The sequence below is a fragment of the Chelon labrosus genome (assembly GCF_963514085.1).
Source record: "Chelon labrosus genome assembly, chromosome: 8".
NCBI lineage: Eukaryota > Metazoa > Chordata > Actinopteri > Mugiliformes > Mugilidae > Chelon > Chelon labrosus.
Window position 1 is genome coordinate 10,823,723 of NC_140358.1, and position 22,972 is coordinate 10,846,694.

A 22,972-nucleotide genomic window follows, 5' to 3' on the forward strand; every position below is an offset into this window, starting at 1 on the left:
TGACTGCTCATTTTAAAGTATTAATTGATGGATTGCCAACGTTTATAAATGCATTATTACCAGAAAAGGATAATTTAATAATTTTACTTACACGCATGTTTGTCAAAATGAAGTTTGCACACTTAAACTTAATGAAACAAATTATTTCATACCTGCTGTGACAGTACACCACACAACCAGCCCAAACAAGAGAATTTATAACATGGACTAATAATAGACAAAATTTTCAAAGAGTAATACAACAAAGATATGAGTATGAAAGATTCAATCGTCTGTGTGGTGAATGCTAAAGAAAATAGTCCAAAAACCAACTAGAGTATCAGTCAAATGCAACAAAGATTTCTGAGCTATTTTCTCTCAACACGTGTGGGAGAAACATGTCTTCATTCCTGGGCTTCACTGTCACCTTGTGGCAAGAAAACGTTATTGCAAAACTTCAAAACTGCATTTTACTGTACACGCCACTGATGATAAACACACCAGTGGCATGTGTTAGTGCGTTAAAAAGATTAATGCACAGGTGAGTGGTTTCAGTATTTTAATGCAAACACAGACAGCTTTGTTTCTAAAAGATGTAAACAAATAACTCCATTACAGAATATACTGATCTTTTTTTTTTTTTTTTTTTTTTACTGATTAAAGATCCCAAATGTGTAGGACTTAAGGGGCACCTGTTTGCACAAATGTAATATTTATAATTATGTTTTCATTAGTGTGTGATCACCTGCAACTACAAATTGAGCCCTTCTTAGCGAGCGCGTTCTCTCCCGTGGTGTCCGTCATGTTGGGCTACCACGTTTCTACAGTAGGCCAGAGTGGAAAAATAAGACACTGGCTTTAGAGAGACACTGTGGAAATGGAGAGAGGTATTCAGTTGGTTGCAATGTGCAACTTAACCTCTAGAGGCCACTAAATCCTACACACTGGACCTTTAAATAGGCAATAAGCAAAACAGACAAGAAATGAATATATAGTTTGAGAAGAAAAGTCTCGTATTATATACAGCATTGAGGTCAACAAGCTCACAGCAAAGACTCTGTAAAACGGAGGAGACTGTACATTAGATTTAAAATGATGTGACAACAGATTGCCGCTAATAAAGCTTTAGAAGTAAGGGAGAGTCAGACTTGATGTTTCAATCACTGATCGTGAACCATGAAAATATAAATAATGGTACAACTGTTCTTAAACAGTACTTCATAATTCAGTGACTCTTTTACACAGGTTTTGTATAAGAAGAATTCTGTTAACATGAAATACTAATCTTACTGGTGCACCACCAGTAACACAGTAATATGAGACTGATTGCTTTCCAAGGTGGCATCAAATCATTATCATATACTGCATGTACAGCATACACTGAAAGTATTTAGTTCAGACAAAGTTTTATCAAGTAAAACTTCGTATAACAAGTTGCAAACAATATTTCGATGAAATACAAATAATAACACGCGTAAGCTAGACTGATCGTACTGATCATAGCTTCAGTGAGTTGACCTCTATGATCTGCTGCAGGATGCTGTCTACATCTGTGGTCTCCAGACTGATGCCGGCCAGGTCCAGTTGGGGCAAGAGGGCCGTGAGAAGCACCACCACGTTGTTCCGAATGTCTAGAAGATTATCCTGTGCAGATCTGAGCGGACAACGGCTTCATTATTAAAGGTAGAAACCCGAACAGTTTGGGTTTCGCATTCAGTTATGCAGGTGGGCCTCCCTTCTAAGGAACAGTTATTTTTGAGTCTAATAAAAGGGTCTGACTTGAATGGTTTTGGAGAAAGAAGAAAAGTAGAAGCTTGAATAAAAACTATCAACTCTTCTAAGACAGGTGTTTTTCTTTTTTTGTTAGATCAGGAATCACTCATCAAAAATCTTGCTAGCTACAGAAAATTTTATTTTATTTTGACAGTTAACTGAATGAAGTGAAGGCAAACCAAAGTTTAGGCTGGTGTTCATCTCTGTCGTATGTTCATACATACTGTGTACTTACCCTGTATGACCCAACAAACATTAAAATTAGATTTTACTCTCACCTACTCCAACAATCTTTAAATAAGAGTATCTAAATTCAAAACTATAAAAAAGATAATTCCTTTATATACAGTTATGTGCTGCATGTGTATGTCTGTCTAGAATAGTCACCTGTTGTCTTCGCAGGCCTCGCCGTCTCTCGTCCTGTTCTGACTTTCAGTTTTCTCCTTTCTGGATTTGTTCTGCTCCTGTTGATCCTTTGGTTCATTTATAGGCTTTTGACCGTGAACCAGCAGCCCCTGTGTTCCTGCAGCTCGAGCCAGGCCAATGGATGAAGTAGAGCACTGATGGAAAGTAGAAGATTACTTAAAGTTTTCTTTTAGATCTTCATTTAAGACTATAAAGATTTATGTTGTCTTAGCAGTTCTTAATCAACTCTGCCATCTTATGTTTTTGTTTTGGCCACTTCACATTTGTCACAGACATTTCACAACTTGTGAATGACAGATATTTAGTAAGTATTACTTTGGGCAAATGTACAATGCTAAATTCAGTTAATAACCTGATGTACCACTAAACATAGTGTACATGAATTCAGCTTTTAAATGTTCTTTAGCTGGATTGTTGATATTTTAGGTGAACTGAGTCACTCTCGCAAACTTTACATTTCATACATATTAACAATTAAGATTAAGTTATTAAGTTATTGTCATTAAAGTTAACTTTTAATAGTTTTTACGAACTGTGCTGACCTCAGCCATGTCTGTCTGGCAGCCGATCGCTCTGCTTGCTGATGGTCTCACCGGTCCTTGTTTCTGATTTTCAGGACAACTATCATCAGTTGTCATTGTGCCTTGGGTTGTCTTTGTGATTTCCAGACCTAGAAGATCTCGCAGCCTCTGAACCTCTTTCTCCAACCCAGCCAGCCTCTGCAATTTAGCTTCACGGTCGCCCCCATCTGGGGGCAGCGCTCTGCTCCGTCGCCCCTCTGTTCGGCTCAGCGGGGACACCATCACAGTCTGGGTGAAGGGGAGTGAGTGTGTCCAGGTGTGAGGTGTGGTGGGGGTTTGCTCCAGCGGGTCTGAATTCTCTGCACGGCTGCTGGACAATGCTTTGAATGCACTTGTTTGTTTCCCAGGATGCAACTCCACTGACATGTTTCCTGAGCCAGGCTGTCGGTCCTCCCAAAGGTACAGCTTCTTTTTCACACTGTAAACAAAAGAGTCGGACTTCCTTTTTCTGCTAGAAAGAAAAAAGATTTGTTAATAAAGGTTACTTCCAGTATTTTTAATTTTTTTTTGTCAAATCTGTTTGTTTCAGTAGTATTTCCAAACTCCATCTTTCTGCAAAAGCTGTGTTTTATTGTGTCTACTTCCAGACCATACCAACATGCAGCATAGCCCACCTTAAAGTGTCTGTGTGCTCCTCTTCACTCTCCAGTGTCTTCATGCTTGTGTCTTCCTTTGTGTTCACAAGCTTCTGTGGGATTTCATTCTTTCCTTTAATGACTGTCACTCTTAAATCAGGTTTCTCTTGTGTTTGTGTCGATTCTGTGACAGTCTCTGTCTGTACATTGGCGTCTGTGTCTGTGTCTGCATGATGATCTTCCGGGGAATCTGCATTTGTCTTATCACGTTCAAGTGACTGATTTACTGTGGCTGTGTGCTCAGGTGTGTGTGTGGACTGGCAGGTACTCTGGACAGGCTCTGATGAGCTACGTGAGAGGATGTGATGTTTAGCCACTTGTTCCTGGAACTCACACATCTGCAACCCAACCAGACGCATGTAAGATGTCTGAATGCATGAATGTGGTCAGGCAAAATTGTACACTGGTTTCGTTATTGTGAGAGACAGAAAAAACACTTCACATACCTCCAAAGATCTTTCTCTTTTTCTGCCTTTGGTTGGCTCTCTGCAAGTAAAAGAACACATTGTACTCCATACTCAGTGTATATGTTGATGTTTATCTTCTACAAAGAGACTGCACTAGTTTTTGCTAAAACGTCTACTCTAAAACAAGATTATCTGATGGTTGGCCCAGATTAAAATATCTAGCCACTGCGTAATTAGTTCAGTTTAGTTTTTAGTTTACACGATGCCATCATGTGGTCTAAATGTGTCAGGCTATGTCTGAACACATCAGCAAATGGCTGCATGCTAACCCGCTGACAAAGATGTCTGACCAACATATTAAAATTAATTATAGGCCATTTCTGTATCGGCATGTTACCAGGCTAATACTTTGAGCCTAAGTAGCGCTGCCACACAGAGCTGCTGTTTCTGTTCAGACTGACATCACTGACTTGGAAAGTACAAGGAGAATAGTACATAGGCACTAATGGAAGAAGTTTACCTAGTATTTCTGGTTAAATACTTTGTTTTATGAACCTTTTTGAAACTGTGCTATCGTATTAATTAGCAGTTTACCAGCCTGCTATCTTGGTAGGTAGCTAGTTAACAGCTTCTTATAAAGAGTAATGTTAGCTATGTAAGCTAGTAAGCTAACTCGAGGATTCCAGGCTCTGGCAATCCATTAACTTCCAATAATTTAATAATAATTCAGTAGATTCAGTTTATTTTGATAATAAAGGGGAGTTACAGCGTGCCTATTCTAGAACTATGCAACTTGGACTGATCGGGTACGATCACCCATGAGAAGTGCATTACCGCTTTCGACACACCAACTATGTGCTTTCAGCTAGGTGTATCAGTGTATGGGGTATTCAAACTCCCACTGAAATTTTAACTGGCTAGTCACTGTCAACGGCGAGTCTTAGTCGCTGGCAAAAGCTTTGGGGGAAGAGAAAGGCTGAAAGGCACATTGTGTGCTGTTGTTCTTGCTTTTCAACTACTACGTAATATTAACCTTGTGTTGGTGGTTGATGTTCGACTGAGTTAGCAAATTTATCTAATTGTTATAAGTAAAACAGAAGTAAAAGTAAACAAATATATATATATTTTTTGCATTAGGGGGCTTCAATGTTCCTTTGCGTTTATGAGTAATAAGTCAACATAGTTTTTGAACAACTCACACTCATTTTAGTCCAGCTTCACTTTTAGATGGAGTATAGCAAAACTAAACTTTTCTCTGAATGTCAGACTCACACTCAAGTCACATGGACAACCACCGGAAATAAGAACATGTAGCTGACAGATAGAAAACCACAAAATGACACGTGAACCCACATACAGGCATGCAGGAAGAAAGGCAGCGTGAAACGTCTGTCCATATACAAATTCTCACAGAGACAGAGTTTGCAAGGTCTAAAGAAATGGGAATTTACAGTTTCTTGTGGTTTTTCTGGTAACTGGGTGTTAACAGCTCCTCGCTCTCTTCTGCTTCCTCTGGTGAAGAGCAGCTTCTGAAAAGAAAAAGAGACCTGGCTTAGGAACTCAACTTCTGCTAAAGTTCAGTTGAGCCAAACGCGCCCACACACTGGCTTGGGTAAGAACTTAAAAGTAGTGAAGTTGTGTTTCATACTGATCATGTGATCACTTGCTGCTTGACTTTTTCATGGACAGACACGAGATGAGAGGAAACGAGATAGAAAAACAGATACAAGGGATGCTCCAAAACTACGATCACATAAAGTTGCAGAACTAGAGATAAAACGGGGGTTAAAACTGATGCAGCAGAGGCTCAGATATGATGATCTTTAGTCCACTATATGGGTAAAGACAAACCACAAGCTCCTATGTTTCTTGTGGTACAACACAGTACTGTCTGCCCTTAAACACACCCTGCCAGCTAAATGGCAGGCAGGCTTTCCATCCTGTGCTTTCAGTTTCAAACATAAATATCCTCATAACTTTTGTTTCTAAGATACTCTGTCTTATATTAGCATGCGGTATAACAATGTTGGTGGGTAGCTTAGAAATACAAGCGAGAAAATGACATATAGCCGGTGCTTTCTGAAGCTCAGTATGGGTAGTTTTGGCAGTGACGTGACCCGCCTGTCACTCACTGCGGTCATCTCCTTAATTATGCATAATTCTCTGAGTCTGAATACAAGTTAAATGAGCGAGATACATAAAAATTCACCCCCATGCAGGTGGCGTGAATTAAAATATTAGCTTTGGAGACCAAAACCATGTTAGGCTCTAAACATGTTTAATTCTTCAGTAAGGTTGAGTTTTTTTTAATCATTTTTTTGGCTTTTAAACGTTGGCTTACTATTTCAGATCAGCATGTTTCCACTTGCACATGCAGGGAATAACTAGTCTGAACTCTCTATATCTACAATGACTTTAAAAGAACAATTAGTACTTGTTAGGCAAAGTCTTTGCCAGCTAATAAAAAAATAATAATTTTTCTTTTCAAATTAAAAAATTGTTGCTGCTCGTCATTGTGAAGGTGAACATGAATAGGATCCTGCATTCATTCATGTACAGTGCCCGCAAATTGTGTTTGATGTACAAGAAAATGATGTAAAGATAAACAAAAAAGAATGGTCTTTTCACACCTGTAACGTGGGTTGGGGTTCTGGCTGCAGTCCCAGCTTTCTGGAGCAACTTTGTAATAGCTTTCAGGGACACTTCGCCACTTCAGACACTCCTCACACTGTAACCACATGGGACCCCTGTAAATGCAATTCATTTAAGAGTTAAGCAGAAGTTGACTTTTACCAGAGACAGCTATAATTAGGGGTATCTCAGTTAGTCTGGATTTGTGCCTGTGAACACATACGTTCAATAAGAGAATGTTTTGTGTTGCATATCCTGTTCCTGCATATATTTTCCGTTTTCGTAAGCCACATAAATTATATTCTAAATGGGTTAAAAGGATCTTGGAGTTCCTTGTCTCAGCGTGTGTACTCCAGAGGCTGTGTCTCAATTCTCTGGTTTCAAGCTTTAAGGAAAAAAAAATGACCTGTTTTTGCTTTCTGTTAATTGGACAAGTTTCTGCAAGAGACGGCTTTTCAAGTGACCTTCACCTTCCTGGAGTGTTACCATCAAAGTGTGGTCCAGATGAACCTAAGTCCTCATTCAGTAGTTATTCAAATATTAATTGAATGTCATTGAAAATGTTTGCCTAAACAGATGAGTCTTAAATCTTGGATTAAAATAAGAACTGGGTTCAATTTGTAGACAGAAGCAAGAAGCACAGTGCGACAGTGAGTGAAGGTATGGAGGAGATCAGGTAGGTATGTCTGAGCCGAATCATGAAGATGATTATAGATGAGGAGATTAATTTCTGCTGTTTGCACACTGGCTGTGAGAAAAACAGCTGACACTCACTCCTCGGTGTCATCGTCTTCATTTTCAGAGTGGTCCACAGCCTGAAACTCTCGCTCTCTGGCCTTTTTCTCCGTCACCTCTTTCCAGTAGTCGTTGAGTTTTAGGCCCAAAGCCCCAAGGGTGAGTCTTGGGAGAAGAAAAGTGAAACAACACTAAGTATCTTAAACACTTTTCTCTACTATTACAAACTCACGTTCATGTTTTGTATCACAAGCATCATATTTATATCACCGCAAAATGTCTCGCATGCCTCTGATTTGTTTTGTATGCGTGCCGTACCTGTATTCTTTGGTGTACTCGAAGTCTTGCTTGTTATGAGCAGGTCTGAGGAAATTGCACTCGATTATGCCCATGACACCGATTCCTGCTCTTTGGCCTGAAGTCTATAGGAAATTAGTGAGAGAGTGAGACACTAAGCAGACATAGATACCCAGCGTAAAATGCTCATACAGCATTATCCTTTTACTTTACCTTAAGCTGGCAGCCCACTTTCTCGTACGCCTTAATGAGTCGATTCTTGTGGTACATCATAATGCCATAGTGGTCCTTGTTTTTTGGATTGAGCCCAAAGGTTACCTTCACCTTCTCTTTCTGGTGGACACAAGTTAAGGCCACAGAACTGGACATTGGCAGGTTTTACAATAATAATAAAATATTATATGTAGTATCAGAAATCTGATTCAGGCTACATAACATACCTAATATACAGTAGAATCAAACCAAAACACTATTATGGTATTAAGTCAAATACTAGTACTTGGTATGAAATAAATCGCTGCTTTCTAATTATATACACTGCTTGAAAAAAATAAAGGACGTCTATAGTGATATGGACTGGATAAAGTGTCAGGAAAAGGATGCCACATAGTTTGATGGAAATGAAAATTATCAACCTAGGGCTGAATTCAAGACACCCCGAAAAATCGAAGTTAAAAAATGTGTGCTGGGGTATCTCCTTTCAGGTCTGGACCAGGGCATCACTAAGCTCTTGGACAGCCTGAGGCGCAATCTGGTGGCATCAGATGGACTGACACATAATGTCCCAGAGGTGTTCTATTCGATTTACGTCAGGCAAGAGTAAGGGCCATTCAATGCTATCAATTCCGTCATCCTCCTGGAACTGCCTACATACTCTCGCCACGTAAGGCCAGGCATTGTCATGTACCAGGAGTAAGCCAGGACCCACTGGACCAGCGTAGGGTCTGACAATGGGTCCAAGGATTTCCTGATATCTAATGGCCTCTACAGGCCAGGCAACGGCACCCTGACTGCCATTAGGTGGTCTGTAGAGGTCTGTACGTCCCTCCATGGATATGCCTCCTCAGACCATCAATGACCCACCACCAAACCAAACTGCTCATGCTGAACGATGTAACAGACAGCATAACATTCTCCACGGCTCCTCCATACCCCTGTTCAAGTCTGTCACATGTGCTCAGGGTGAACTTGCTCTCATCTGTGAAAAGCACAGGGTGGTAGTGGTGGACCTGCCAATACTGGTGTTCTATGGCAAATGCCAATCAAGCTCTAAGGTTAAGCATAGGGCCCACTAGAGGACATAGAGCTGCAGGCCACACTCGTCAAGTATATTTGTGATTGTGTGGTCAGAGACATTCAAACCAGTGGTCTGCTGGCGGTCACTTTGTAGGGCTCTGACAGCACTCATCTTGTTCCTCTTTGCACAAAGGAGCAGATACTGGTCCTACTGATGGGTTGAGGACCTTCTAAGATCATGTCCTGCTCTCCTAGAGTAACTGCCTGTCTCCTACATGCTCTTGAGACTGTACTGGGAGACACAACAAACCTACCAGCAATGGAACGTATTGATGTGTCATCATGCTGGACTGCCAGAGCAACCTATGTAAGGTTCACCTCATCCCACCAGCAGTGACACTGACCCTAGCCAAATGCAAAACTAGTGAAAAACAGGTGAGAAGGGAAAAAATGTCAGTGGCCTAACCTGTAAAACCGTTTCTGTTTTGGGGGTCTTTGGGGGGCTTCTGAATATTGCCCCTCTAGTGCATTTGTTATTTCACTAACACCAAAGTACTTAAAAACTGACAACCCCCTCTGCTGCTTAACTGACCAGACCAATATCCCAAAGGTTTAGCTGATGTAATGCTATACTCTGTATACTCTAAAGTGTTTAGAGTTCCTTTAATTTTTTGAGCAGTGTATATAGAAACCACATGGATTATGGGGCTTTTCATTTTTCCTCCTCAAACTTCTGTTATAAACACCATCCCACTAAACACTGACTGATTCATCTCCAAATGCCCCTTGCTTCCCATTTCCTGGTTGCATCTGAACAAAGAGTACAGATGGCGCATGGATACACTGAAGTGCGGTTTGTACACATCGTGCTCAATGTGAGTAAGAGTCTTTGAAACCAGCTTTCCAAGAATCTTCTTCCCCCTCAGTATGATCTGTGTCCTTGGTTTCAGGTACAAAATACTGAGGTACGCCTGAGACAAAAGAAAAAAAAAGGAATATAACAAGTAAGACATTTTTATATTTAAAAGATGTACTGCTGATGTGTCTTTATAACCTGGGGGGTCATCTAAAACTACAACCAAATATGAACATTACAAGATTGTTCCATTGGCATTACACTGAAACTGTGGCAGTTATACTACAAAACCACAGGTTTATCTTGAGAAGTGAGTAGGTACTTGATCTGTGCTTTAAACAGGAACATACACAACACTTGTACTACTTACCCACACGTTCACCACAACCACTACACCTCACAACACTCAGATAGTCTGCTCTAACCTTGGCCCAAAAATCATCCCAAACACGACACAAATATTCTAAACCATAAATATTCTAAACCATAAAAAGTGTCTTAATTTCACCAATCACCAGCAATAACTCAATGCTTATTTATATATATATATATATATATATATATATATATATATCATTTTTTTTATTGTCATTATATTTTTACAAACTCACCCTGAGACTGTAATGCATTTCTGGGATGTTCTGCTCAGCTCGCAAGGATCCACTGTTCCTCAGACCCTTCTTTAGCTCTTCAATCTGAATCTCAGGCAAACGAAAGTCACTTGCATCAGTCTCAAAGTCGATCTCCGACTTACCATCTTTGGCTCTTCAGGATAACATAAAAGGAAGCAGTTGTTAGAACAGGTCATCTGAAACTACCTTCAAGGAGCAGAAATCTGTCAGAAATTCAAAATTTGTAATTTCACAACATTCAGTTTTCACTCCACATTGTGTCTGATTGCCACAATTTGAATAGTTTAGTCAACAGCATAGTACACAGAGGTAGGTGATAAAGATCACTTTGGGGACCCTTTTATTTCTCTAGTGTAAAGAGGAAGTGAAACAGAAGGTACGAGAAACTTGAACCGTTACCTCTCAGCACTTTGCTACAATCTGACCCAACACCACTAAGCTTTTCAAATTTCTCTCCTCTGATAATGAGGGTTTGTTTTTTGAACATGTGTTGCTTTGCATGGATTTGCCTACGGCCTAAACAAATATCATATGCGTGTGTGCTCATACTTATTTGCCTCTTTCTGTTTGTGTCTGTGTTGCCATCAGTCTTACAGTTGGTACGATCAACCTACACTCAACGCACCTACTTTAAAAGTCAAACCAGGACGGTAAGTGTGACGTCAAACTAAAGGACTAATTCAATAGTTAGGGGAATCTGTTTATTAATTTTGATGTGCAGAGTTATATAAGAGAATTGACATCATACTTTTCTGTGTTTAAATATCATATTACAACCCTGACGTGGGTGAAAGAGTTAGCAATTAAAAATTAACAAAATCTACCAGTGCCTCCAAAGTCTCTCATCAACACACCTTAGTTGGTGAGGTTTAAAGGTGCTGGTGTTTTTTTAAACATTTGAATAAAGCCAGGCTAGCTGTTCTACCAGATTTCAGTCTGTAAGCTAAGCGAAAATAACTGCCTTGTGAATGGTTTACATTTGAAGATATGAGAGTGGTGTCAAACCTATCATCTACACTGACCAGGCATTGAGGGGAGGGACCTCTGTGGATCAGGCTTGTTCAGGTCAACACCTTGTGCTGTTTTTCATATTTTTTTAGTTTTTCCTAAACTGTTGTTGTGTGTGGGATGGCTGCTGCCATCAAGGGGTGTCTTTGCTATGGGGTGGGGGTGAAAGGTCTGTTCTGGGTGGGTGGGACATGTCTAAGTAACATTCACACACAGTTTCCCAGCAGAATATTGTACTGTCACAAGACCATCAATGTTAATGTTGTGGCTGATCGGTGTATCCTCTACAAGAAAATTTTTAACCTTATATGAGATTAATAACATGCGATTTATTTTCACACACTCTTATAATGTACTGCTAGCCTTAATCTCGTATGAGCAAATGCTTGATTCTGACCTGCGGATGTTCCAGATTAATATCTTGGTGCCTTTTTTTGAGGCCATAGAGTTGAAGTGTGCATGTATCTGGTCCAGGGAGTTGATGATGGAGTGTTGGAGGATGGCGGCAAGGCTGGCCTCCGAGTCCTCAGTCACAATCATCGACTGTAAAACTGAATTAAGGTCAAGACACATTTATATGCATTTATGTCTGAGTGTGAAGAAATGGTTTTCTGGCCCTTTAAATACTGTTATGGCAGCCTTGAACCTGGCCTGCCTATTTGCATTAAAGTTGGTATCATTTTAATGATGTGTGGTATGTGGTCATGATCACACATGTAATTCCCTCCAAATATCTTGTTGGTGAAGGATATTGGTTTGTTGGCTGAAGGGGACTATAGGGACGATGACAGCCTGAGCTTTGATGTTTTCCAGGTAGGTCTGAGACAGCATTCCCACAGTCTGACAGCCGCCGTTCTTGGTGAAGATGAGCGCATCGCGGCCCAGTCGCATGGAGCCAGACTTGAAGCCATTTCCATATATGCCAATGGCCTGCTGACTGGCCTTACCTGAACCCTTCTCTGTAAAACCAAAGCTGGACACATAGGTGAAGAGAGAATGAGGAAACAAGGACGTCTGTCTGTGTGTCTGTTAGAAATATGACTTTTGGTTATTTTCACTGTCATCAGCATTATTTAGGTAATCAAATGTCAGAAAAAAGTCAGAAACATTTTCCAGGATTTGTGAGTTTAGATATTCTTGCGCTTTACCTGAGCATCTTGTGCAGTTTGTTGGGTGTCATGCCGCTGCCATTGTCAGTGAAAGTTATACACAAATGATCGGCTTCATTAACTGAGTCAATCCAGATCTGTTTAGCAGACACACCAGGATCTGATGCATTGTCTAAGAGACAAGAGAACATTAGAAGAAAGGAGAGAGTTAGTTGTAGAGGTTGTCCCAGACTTCATGTATGTGAAAGAATTTTATAAAGATCTAATAAACAACACATTTCATCATTTCTTGGTCAACTTCTATAATCTATATCATGCATCTGTTGTATACACTACGTTGTTCCATCCACTCCTTTGCTCAGAAACCAATGTTCCCAGGCTTTGTATCTGTGTTAGCTGATCTGGTCGTACTGAGTCATGATGACTGGGTGTCAAAGTATTTGAATCTAGATGGTGCTGCTCTCCACTTATTGAGCCATCCATAACAGCTTAGAACAAGCAGACAGCAGGTCCGTCCCCACGAGAGAAGCTAGTGTTGATGAGAAACTTCCCCAACTCAAGGCCAGGAATTACCCTATTGCTTGGTCTTCATTTTACTCCAGACCTATGAGGACCAAGCAGTATGTTTGCTGTAGCTTGGGTAACTGCCATCACCTGAGAACCACAACCACAGTGACCCACCATTTTGATTGTCCTTTTTAGGGAAAAATATCCCGGACAAGCCCAGAAGCTACTCTTCTCAGGACAGTTGACAGAGATTTTTTGTCTGTTCCACTGGGTAGAAGGATGGCATCTATGGTAGTGGCATAGTGATGCCTGTGGCTCACTCTTTTGCTGTTTCTAAGAGGACCTGGGTTTATTTGGATTTGTTGGGACAAACCCTCTACCCAAATTTAGATTGAGGAAGAAGCATACCAAAGCACTATACACTACCATCCCCCAGCATGATAAGAAACTTAAGCCCCATTCCCCACGAGGTGATAACCCACAGGTCAGTGCAATGACAATTCATCTCAGTAGGTTGAGAAAACCATTGCAGTTGGAGTTCATGGGTAAGACCATCTTCTTTCCTTTTAGCAGTACATACAAGGCAACAGCAGAGCAAGTGGATTCCTCTTTGGAGAGGAACAAAGGTTGAGGGGTGAGGACTTTGTCCTTTTCTTGTAGGTGTTGCGTTGGTGGAAAGCAGCCTCTTTAAGGGTTTGGGGTGTTTTTGCTGCTGTATGCTAGCGGTGTTGTTCTGTCAGTTCCCATGCATAGCACATGAAGTTTAGAAAATAATTAATACAGTAATAAAAATATTCTATCGGCACATTTGGTCTCAGTATTGTCTAATATTTATTAGTGGCATTACACAACTTTTAGGGTGAACTTTTTACCTGCTCAGTTTAATCAAATCAGTTCAAATCCCTATCTGCATCTGTGGGATGCACTGGAACAAGCCAGATCCACAGAGGCCCCTCCCCTCAACTCATAGCACCCAAAGGCCCCCACTAACAACATCCTGTTGCCAGACACCACAGGACACCCTCAAAACCCATGTCCATTCTCTGATGAGACACAACTGTTTTGAGAAACCTACACAATATTAGGAAGGTGGTCATAATGTTATGCCTTATCGATGCATACTGGTGAGCACACAGTATACTGTCAACATATATATTATATGAATTATTTATTTAATTATGGGTTGGCGGGAAGGCGGAAAATAGTTGTCACACATACGTAGAAATTTATGTCACACACACACACTCCTCCTCCTCCTCCTCTCCACACGTTGCTCTCAGTTGAGTCTCACACTGACAGCTGAAAGCTAGCAGCCCTGTTGACAGTTCACACACTCCAACTTCTCTTTTCAAACACATTTGAGGAAGAGCTGTATAGATCAAGCCTACTTTATTTCATGCCAGCACTATAACGAGATTATTATCGCCATGGCGCCCTTTACGCGCTGTTAACAGGCACCAGCAGACGCAGTTTTAGGCGTGTAGCAGCAAAAATCTTTGCGGGTGCGAAAGAGGAAGTCCATTCGGTCCATTTTAGAACCGACAGAAATGTCTGTTCACACAGTTCCACTCTGCGACAGCGGAAGAGAGCATGAAATGAAACCATGAAAAGTTGCAACAACAATGCAGGTGCAGGAGCATGCAAAAGTTTCGGTGTCATTTTGTCGCCTACCTATTAATTCAGCCACTGCGCTGAAGGGCCATGTATGACTCGTAGAGTTGCTGTTCAGGAAGGAAGGACTCATCTGAAACAGAAATAAATAATAAAAAAAAGACAACAAATCAGTCGGCGAGTTTGTCTCAGCTCTTAATGATCGGTAAAATTCATAACGCAACTTAAAGTATGGCAGGAAATACGGACCATCTACATATAGATTTAAAAAAATGATAACTTACGGAACTCAGGCGAATCCCATGTTCGCTTAACCTCGCCATGTTTATCTGCTGCATATTTGGCGTCTAGTGGCGTCTCGTCTCTGCGCGCAGGTACGTAACCATGCTCAGCAGTGGGCGCGTCCTGCGCGCCACTGTCGAGGAAGTCGACTCAAAACCTCCTGCAAGCTCAGGCAGCGGGGTGACCGAAAGAAATTGAACTGCTTACATTTTACAATGAATACCAAATTATTACATCTAGTCCAAAACTTAAATCGAATTATGGTTCTTTGACGCTTTCTTTTAAATATCGCTTATTAATATTCATCTGAAAGTCACGTGTACAAGGGTCCCCTTACTGTGTTGTCATTGCGTGTCCCTGACGTTTTACCAAGCCATTATAACAATGTAAAAACACGCAAACTGAACAGATTAGAGGAAACGTAAGACAAATCAATCAATAACTAACATCAGTTACTGGTGAAGCTGCTGAATCTTCATATATTTTGCATTAATTTATAGGTATCTAACCATCTTAATGTATTGTGATGCATCTAAATAGTATTTTATTTTGAAATGAGAACATGTTGCATCCTTTGACACAGTGCACCCACATGGTTTTCAGGTGAACTTTAAGGTCTTAAGCAGTTGTAATGTTTCAGCAGCCATTTGTCGTTTGCAGGAGCTGCTCTTGGCAGTGACGGCGATGTCCACCTGGAGGTATCTGTGCAGAGTGAGAAAAGCAACACAGACAACTCAAACCAGTTTAACTGGTGGCTGTTGAATCTGGAAGTTTTTATTTTTGAACCTATGTAGTGCATCTCATTGTTGTAGTCTAACCGTTATGTGGCTGGAAGACATGTGCATCGCATAATTGCAGGCCAACCATACATGGGGCTGATTACACATTATATCCCAGGCCAGCATCAGTCATTTCATAGTTTGTGTAACTGAGACCAGGGGTTGCGTTACCTCACATGTGCAATGTTGACGGAGTACTGAAATTAAAAGTTACACTTACTTTGAGGTATTTGTTAAATCAGTTAAAGTACAATGGTGACTGATTAAGTAGAGAGGGACTGGTCATCTTCTCGGTGTGCAAAAGAAACAATGTGAATTTTTATTGATTTATTTATTATTTAGATTATATCTATTTTCTTTTGATTTAAACCATTATTCAATGTCAATACTCATGTGCTTCTGGTTGTCTCATGAGCCTGGCGAGTTAGGCATGGTTGATCACCTGCTTTAAAGCTCATGGATTAAACCGTTGTGGCAAATCAACGTTTCCTGCTGATCACCTGGAGCAGGGAGGGTATAAAAGGCAGGTGGTGGCCTCAGACAGTGGTTGATTGGAGCTGTTGGAGCATTATTGTATTTTATGGTGTCTCACTAGAGTAAATAGGTAGTGAAACCTTTCCATGGAATTTACCTCAGTCTCGTGGCTCTTTCTACAAAGAAACTTGAAGCCTCCGCTGGTCAAACTGACAGTTTGATAGCACTGCATATGTAGAGCAGTGTCAGTGAACTGACCCAGAATGTCGTTCGTACGTTTGCATCTCTCTAAACTTTGCTAACCCAAGTCACCACACAGATCATAGCAAACGAAATAAATTTAGTAAGGGCTCGTTTTGTGAGTTCCCCTTCATATTTGTTAGAAAGGATGTATTACATCATCTTCCAGAAGTTTCTTTCTTAGTGTCCCTTCTAGTTGTTGATTTACCACTGGGGTCGAGAACGGGGCCATATTATTTTCATGCTGATAGCGTATGAGGTTTGTGTAAAGAATCCCAAAGTGTTTTTAGGTGTAATTTAGGTTAAACAAGAAATGGCAAGCTGAGTATCCTGTCTAACCAGACTGAGCTTTCACTGCAGTGTGATGGCTACTAGGGGCTCCATTTACCTTGTGCTGAGATGAAGCTCATTATGCAGGGTTGTGCGCGTGGAGTGGGAGGGTGTTGGGGTGTGTGGAAGTACAAGACTAACTAGTTTTTTGGCAGACAAGGCTTTATTGTTTGTTGTGGTCTGGGAGTTCGTTGCTCATTTTGTCCTTGGTGGTTTTGCTTTACTTGTTGTCCATTCTTCTGATTGTCTTCACTTGTTCCTAATTACTCTTCCCTTGTGTATTCATGAAATCTCTTTTGTCTGTATATGCTTTTGTTGCATTATCTGTTCAGCCTCAGTGGTTTTTTTCACACTTCACCTGTTACCTTTGCTTGTGTTAATTAAACTTGTCTTCTGCCCTTCAAACTTGTCTTCAGTGTATAATGTACAGTGTACAGTGTTCTGTAACATATAGTAATAATAAAGATACAGGGATATTACTACATATTAACAAAACAATTGTAAGTGGCTTTAATCGAAGATGCAATCACAGCCATAGAAATAAAGCAATGTCAAAACACTTTGGCTCTGTTTTCTTTTATTATCTCCTCCATTCTTGTCGCAATCGCTCAATTCCTTGTTGCATGAAAGAGCCCCCATCGTTGGTCGCCGCTGTTGGAACGTTCTAGCTTTTCTTTCCACCCGTTCACTATTGCAAAATAGTCCTCTTCAGAGAATTCCTGCAGTGGATGCAGAGAGTTATGTTGTTCAATTAGCACGAGAATTGACATGGAATTTAGGTCTCTGCCTTAGCATGAGGCCATCTGCGAATGAAAACTATTCATTTTGGACAAGTTTTCTTGCGAGTGTGCACGTGTACTTGTGCGAGCTAACCTCAATGAACTCATCTTTAATGGCCTCTGCTCTCTGCAGCTCTGTCTTTATGACTTGGATGAACTGGGCTGTCCGGTCTTCTGCTTGAACACTGGCGAAACCAGCCTCCTGAATGAACTATAGGGGAAGAGACAGAACGGATGACATAAAGTAAAAACAAGTTTCAGTAGTAACACATACAGAAGCCACAAGGAGTTCCTGTGAAAGAGAAGACCTTTCTTCTCCGCCCTTCTTCTTCTTTTTTTAAAAAAAGAATTAAGTCTTTGCTTTGCCAGTAGTGAAATTATTTACCTTTTGTAAAACAGCCTTGAAGGATTTTGTGTGAAATTTACTGTGATTTACTTAAGTACATATTTGAGTTGCGAAACAGTTAGAACTATATTTGTTGAATTGTATTCATTCATTCATTCATTCATTCATTCATCTTCTGTAATCACTTGTCCTGTTAAGGGTCGCGGGGTCTGTTGGAGCTTATCCCAGCTGTCATCGGGCGAGAGGCGGGGTACACCCTGGACAGGTTGCCAGTCTATGGCAGGGCTAACACAGAGAGACAGACAACCATTCACACTCACATGCACACCTACGTCCAATTTAGAATCACCAGTTAACCTAGCATGTCTTTGGACAGTGGGAGGAAGCCAGAGTACCCGGAGAGAACCCACGCAGACACAGGGAGAACATGCAAACTCCACACAGAAAGGCCCAGTTGGACTGGATTTGAACCTGGAACCTTCTTGCTGTTTTTTGTTTTTTTTAACAGATGACTGACACTACTGACACAAGCATAGCTTTTACTCTTTCTGTGGTGAAGGACAAATTAACTCATTTGAAAGCTTGAAGTGGTTTTAGACAGAGTTTAACAGCTGAAAATGTTACTCGTTAGTGCTCTCTGCTGGACAAACTGTAATACTGACACTGCATCCATATACTGGCAAACAACACGTTTCCGCACAGACAAACTGGTCTGATATCCACGAGGAGCTAGTAGATGCAGATAAATCAGTTTGGCTGGTTTATTACAACTGAATTAAAACAATCTGTGATAAACAAATGGTTGAAAAGGTAAGACAAGGCATTGCAGTAAATGATGGTCACATGGTAAAAAGAACCAAAATTCTGGACTCCCCATAGGTCAGTGTAGTCATTCACTAAACTATTAGACTGTACAATAGCCTTACCTTGCCATACTCTGATACTGTATAGAGGATATAGCCTCTCTGTTTGACATAGTCCTCGAATGCTGGCGTCCAGGGCTTCTTCCCACAGCAGTAGTCACTGATAAGCAACTGGCCGCCTGGCTTTAACCATGACTGGACACACAGAAGACAATCAAAGTCGAACTAGTCAAATTAGTTGTATAAAAGGAAAGAGAATGTCTATCCAGACTCATATAATGTGTTCAGTGAAGACTGTGGAAATGTGCGTTTATGATTTCACATGTTGCCCTTTGACCTTTTGGATATAAAATCAAATGATAATTTTATACAATTCAACATTTGTGTTAATATTTGTCATATTTTGCTAATTAATTTTTCAGCTAAGGCCAAAATGGGTTTTGCAAAGTCATAGTGAAATTCTAATCATTCTCCCTTGAGCCCAAATAAGTATGGAAACTTGAGAAATGGAAAATTTGGAGTGAATACTTTGTGTGAAGAATGAGAAACTGCTCACATGGAAGCGTTTGAAGAGAGCCAGTTTGTCATCTATGTGGAGGATTGTGTCTCTGCTGTAGATCACATCAAATGAACCTTCTGCAAACGTCCTCTTTGTGGCATCAGCCACCTCAAACTGCACCTGAGACAGACCACATGCCATTAATCAGATACGTTAGCTGTGGTACATAAGCCGGTAGGTTAAGGGAGCATCATATATTAAACGTACTGATGGCAGCTTCTCGGTTGTGGCCCTCTCTATGGCAATGTCCACCATGTTTTCTGACAGATCCAGGCCAAGAACCTCCACTCCAAAGGTCTAAAACAAATAACATAATTGCTGCTACTGTTACAGTTTTTGCAGTTATTATATGGATTATAAAATGCAAGTGTTGGCACTATTAGTATTTTGTGTTTCTTACTTTTGCCATGTAGAAGTCTCCCCCACCGATGCCACAACCAACATCCAGGACCTTCTGTCCGGGCTTCAGGTTCAGCATGTCCACAAACTCCTTTTGGCAGAAAAAGGTTTTAGTTTGATCAAAGCCCTTAAGTACTCCCTTTTATACAAAAAATGTTGAATAAAACACACGGCGGTGGCAGTGGCTTAACAGGAAGCGCAGACTGTCCACGAATCAGAGGGTTAACAGTTTGATACCCGGTACATGGACCACAAACCAAAATATCCTTGAGCAAGACTCTGAACCCTGAGTTGCTCATGCCTGGCACTTGTGTGTGAATGTTATGTGTGCATGTGTGAACGAGTGTGTCATTTAGACTTTACAAAACCAAGGAAGCAACAGGATAGGGAGGAGTTCCTCTGATAAAGCTGCCACGATAAAAGGCCAGTCCTGTTATTGTTGAGGAGTACGTGTAGCATTTGTTTGATGACTCTAGTGACTGAATCAAAAGCCACACTTTCTGCTATGGTTGTATTTAGGAAAATCAGTGCTGTGCACTAAATGCTAAAGTGCTAAAGTCAGTAGCAGCTATAATATCCATACCATGTTTGCTGAGCTTTACTTGTGAAATCACACCCCTTTGTTTAATATTCTTCTTGTACCCTTTTCAAATGAACACTTATTGATATAATGCAGTAAGGTTCTTGTTTCCTAGACAGTACTCCTACCTTGGTGGTGCTGAATCCTCCTGTGCTGACGTAACCAGCCCCAAACATCTTCTCGTAGCGCAGGATGCCACGTCTGGAGTACTGATGGTTGTCCAAGAACTGCTGGAAGGTGTTGAATCCTTTCTGTGGGTTTGAGGAGCGTGGAACCTTCTGCAGCAGCCAGCAGATTTGATTCGGATTGTTTTTCATCTGGAATGAGAGGAAGCCGAGGAGGTGACAGAGAGGATTGAGACAAGCCTCCTTTTACACTTTTATTCTTTTAATGTTTCGTTCAAAACTTTAATGACTCTACCGCAACATAGGTCCGAACTCTCTTTTTCAATACGACGTCGAAACCAAACTTTTGGCCCTCCTCTGGCCCCTTCACTTGTACTGATGAGACCAGGTCGTTGTATTGTGCTTCAGTGCGGTAGCATGTGGGGTTGAAGTCCCTCTTGGAGTCACCTTGGCAGAAAATTGCAAAATAACGATTTCATTTTTTGTTGAACATTTCTAATCAAGTGAGAACCAAGGCAATTACTAGGCCTGTATCACATACAATTACCATAAATATTTAAGTTTAATTTAGAGATGATACCTGACCGGTGGTTGCAGGACTCTCTGAAAAAAAGAAAGCCACCAGGAGGCAGCCAGTTGAGCGCTTTCTCCATAAAGGAATTCAGCTCCGCATCGCTCAGGTACATCAGCAGCCAGTTGGAAAAGATGAAGTCAACACTGATGAGAAAATTAAATAGATAAAAAGAATAACATGTCTTTATGTTTTTTTCTTTTAACACGATGAATACCAGAGCTTCAGTATATTGTTGTGACGTTAGCCGTGTCAAACAGACTGAGGCCACGTGCATGATGTGCTCTACATCTTGTTGATGGAGTTCTGCTCAGTGACCAGAGGTCTAAAGGTACATGTGTTGAAGAATTTTGTCCCTCACCTACAGATATCACTTTATAGAGCTTACACTGACATGAGCATCAGCCGTTGAGCTGTTTCAGTCTGAATCAAACTAAGACACTGTACCAACAGTCTCACCACTGACACTCTAAGCCACACTGATTAACTTAGAAAACGTCAGTGAACTCTAGGTATCTGAACACCCACCTGTTTTGGGGGATATCCAGCTTTGTGACGTCGGCTTGGATGAAGGTAGCGTTGCTGTGGTGACCATTGTCCTTCCTGTTCCTCTCCACAAAGCTTTCCATGAAGTCCACAGCAGTCACATGGGCAGCCTTAGTCAGCAGGTGGCTGGTGTAACGACTGCAGAGACAAATGTCAGAGTTGGGTCCCTGTAGTTACATTCATGAAGGGCTTTGCAGTCAAAAAGCTTCAGAATAAACATTTTCAACTGAACCCTCTGTTGCACGGTGTTGCCTTATTGCAAAAATTACTTTATCGCAGTTTTACTAAAGGGCAATAATATAAAATCCATGTATTTACAGTTTAATTGTGAAAACGGGTCTTGTACTTTGAAGTTAGAAATATTTGGTGACGTATCTGGGAAATCCTGTGGTCCATGGACATGTGACATTATACAGGTCATAGCCCGGCGTTTAAAGAAAATAAAAGTGTTATCTGGGGTTAGTTAACTTTCAGTTTTCATCATTTAAACCAATTATAATGTCATTGTGATTATGAACTGATGAAATGCAGAAATCAGTATATGACTATTAATTGTGAGTATTTCTTACATTTTAAAGGGAATAATGTTCAGTTAATTCATATTTTGTCATTTCATACTAGTATCAGATATATAAACAAAAGCATAACTCCTCAAAAATAATATATTGTTGATACCTGATAGATTTTATATTTTGCAATATTGATTTGTATTTTGAAGTAATAAAAACCCATTTAAACATTTTTAACATGTTTACATGATAAAAAGCTAGTATTTTACTTGTCTGAATTCATCTCATGCCTGTATTCCGCAACAGGCAGCTAAAATAGATAAAGTTCACTCTAACGCAGCCGTGTGCTCACCCGATGCCAGCTCCAAGCTCCAGCACTCTGCATCCAGCCAGAGAAGGCAGCATGGCGAGGATTTCTGGCAGCTCGTGCTGAGTCAGCTCCCTGGCACGAGAATCCAGCATCATCTCCTCCACTGTGGCGTCCTTCGAGTGGTCCTCCCAAAACGCCGTCATATTGCTGCGAACTGTCAAGCACACAGGCGTCAAAAGGATGTGTGAGTGTGTACATAATATTATATTATTATCTAGAGTATTCATCTTCGTAGGAACAAGAGGGATGATTGGCAAGAGGAGGAACCTTCTTACTGCTTGGTCAAACAAAAATAGAAAAACTAACGAATATAGATACAAAATAACAACGATTGTTTAGCTAAGCTGATGAAGAGGGAATTGATTTAACATCAACCTAGCCAACAAAAGAATCATTAATACAATAACGCATTAATAGAGTATTTTAATGAACTATTCACGACTGTGTCAACAACAGGAAATGCAAGTAGATATGTCACTCATATTTTCCCCGTGATATATTTTTTTTTATGTTGTTACATAAGTACTGAGCTCAAATTCTTCAAACACAAATCCCAAAAGAGACCCAGTCTGGCGCAGGGATTAACCATTAATCAGACACGATTAAGCAACCTTAAAACAATACACTCATGTGGCGGCTTCCCAGCTACAACACTGTGAATATTTGCCCTGAATCCGTTTCACAGTACAGCCTGGCACAGACTGGAAAGTCTTGTCGGAAAATATTGTGTGCAGTAATTTCAAGATCCACAACAAGTTTTACTTTGCTTTCTCAAAAAGGGGGATTAAGCACGCCAT

The 22,972-nt window shown here is 40.7% G+C and overlaps 2 protein-coding genes across 2 annotated transcripts; both read right to left on the bottom strand.

Moving 5' to 3' along the window:
- Positions 1 to 11: 11 nt before the first annotated feature.
- On the bottom strand, positions 12 to 14,761 carry LOC311491956 (MORC family CW-type zinc finger protein 3; the record flags this gene model as incomplete). The annotated part of the gene is made up of 17 exons (XM_084550043.1): positions 12 to 1,633; positions 2,140 to 2,312; positions 2,721 to 3,210; positions 3,374 to 3,732; positions 3,841 to 3,880; positions 5,253 to 5,330; positions 6,432 to 6,548; positions 7,207 to 7,332; positions 7,486 to 7,589; positions 7,678 to 7,797; positions 9,543 to 9,671; positions 10,168 to 10,321; positions 11,594 to 11,740; positions 11,948 to 12,169; positions 12,345 to 12,477; positions 14,484 to 14,556; positions 14,708 to 14,761. The coding sequence occupies 17 exons, from the start codon at positions 14,759 to 14,761 to the stop codon at positions 1,477 to 1,479; spliced, it is 2,676 nt and encodes an 891-aa protein (XP_084406169.1). The 3' UTR covers positions 12 to 1,476.
- A 2,265-nt stretch (positions 14,762 to 17,026) lies between these two features.
- On the bottom strand, positions 17,027 to 21,382 carry pmt (phosphoethanolamine methyltransferase). The gene is made up of 10 exons (XM_084550438.1): positions 21,279 to 21,382; positions 20,760 to 20,896; positions 20,475 to 20,626; positions 20,183 to 20,371; positions 19,476 to 19,565; positions 19,283 to 19,372; positions 19,073 to 19,195; positions 18,580 to 18,711; positions 17,402 to 17,518; positions 17,027 to 17,247 (listed from the first exon to the last, which is right to left on the bottom strand). Exons 1-10 carry the CDS (start codon positions 21,377 to 21,379, stop codon positions 17,137 to 17,139), a joined length of 1,242 nt encoding a protein of 413 aa, XP_084406564.1. The 5' UTR covers positions 21,380 to 21,382; the 3' UTR covers positions 17,027 to 17,136.
- Between the last annotated feature and the right edge of the window lie 1,590 nt (positions 21,383 to 22,972).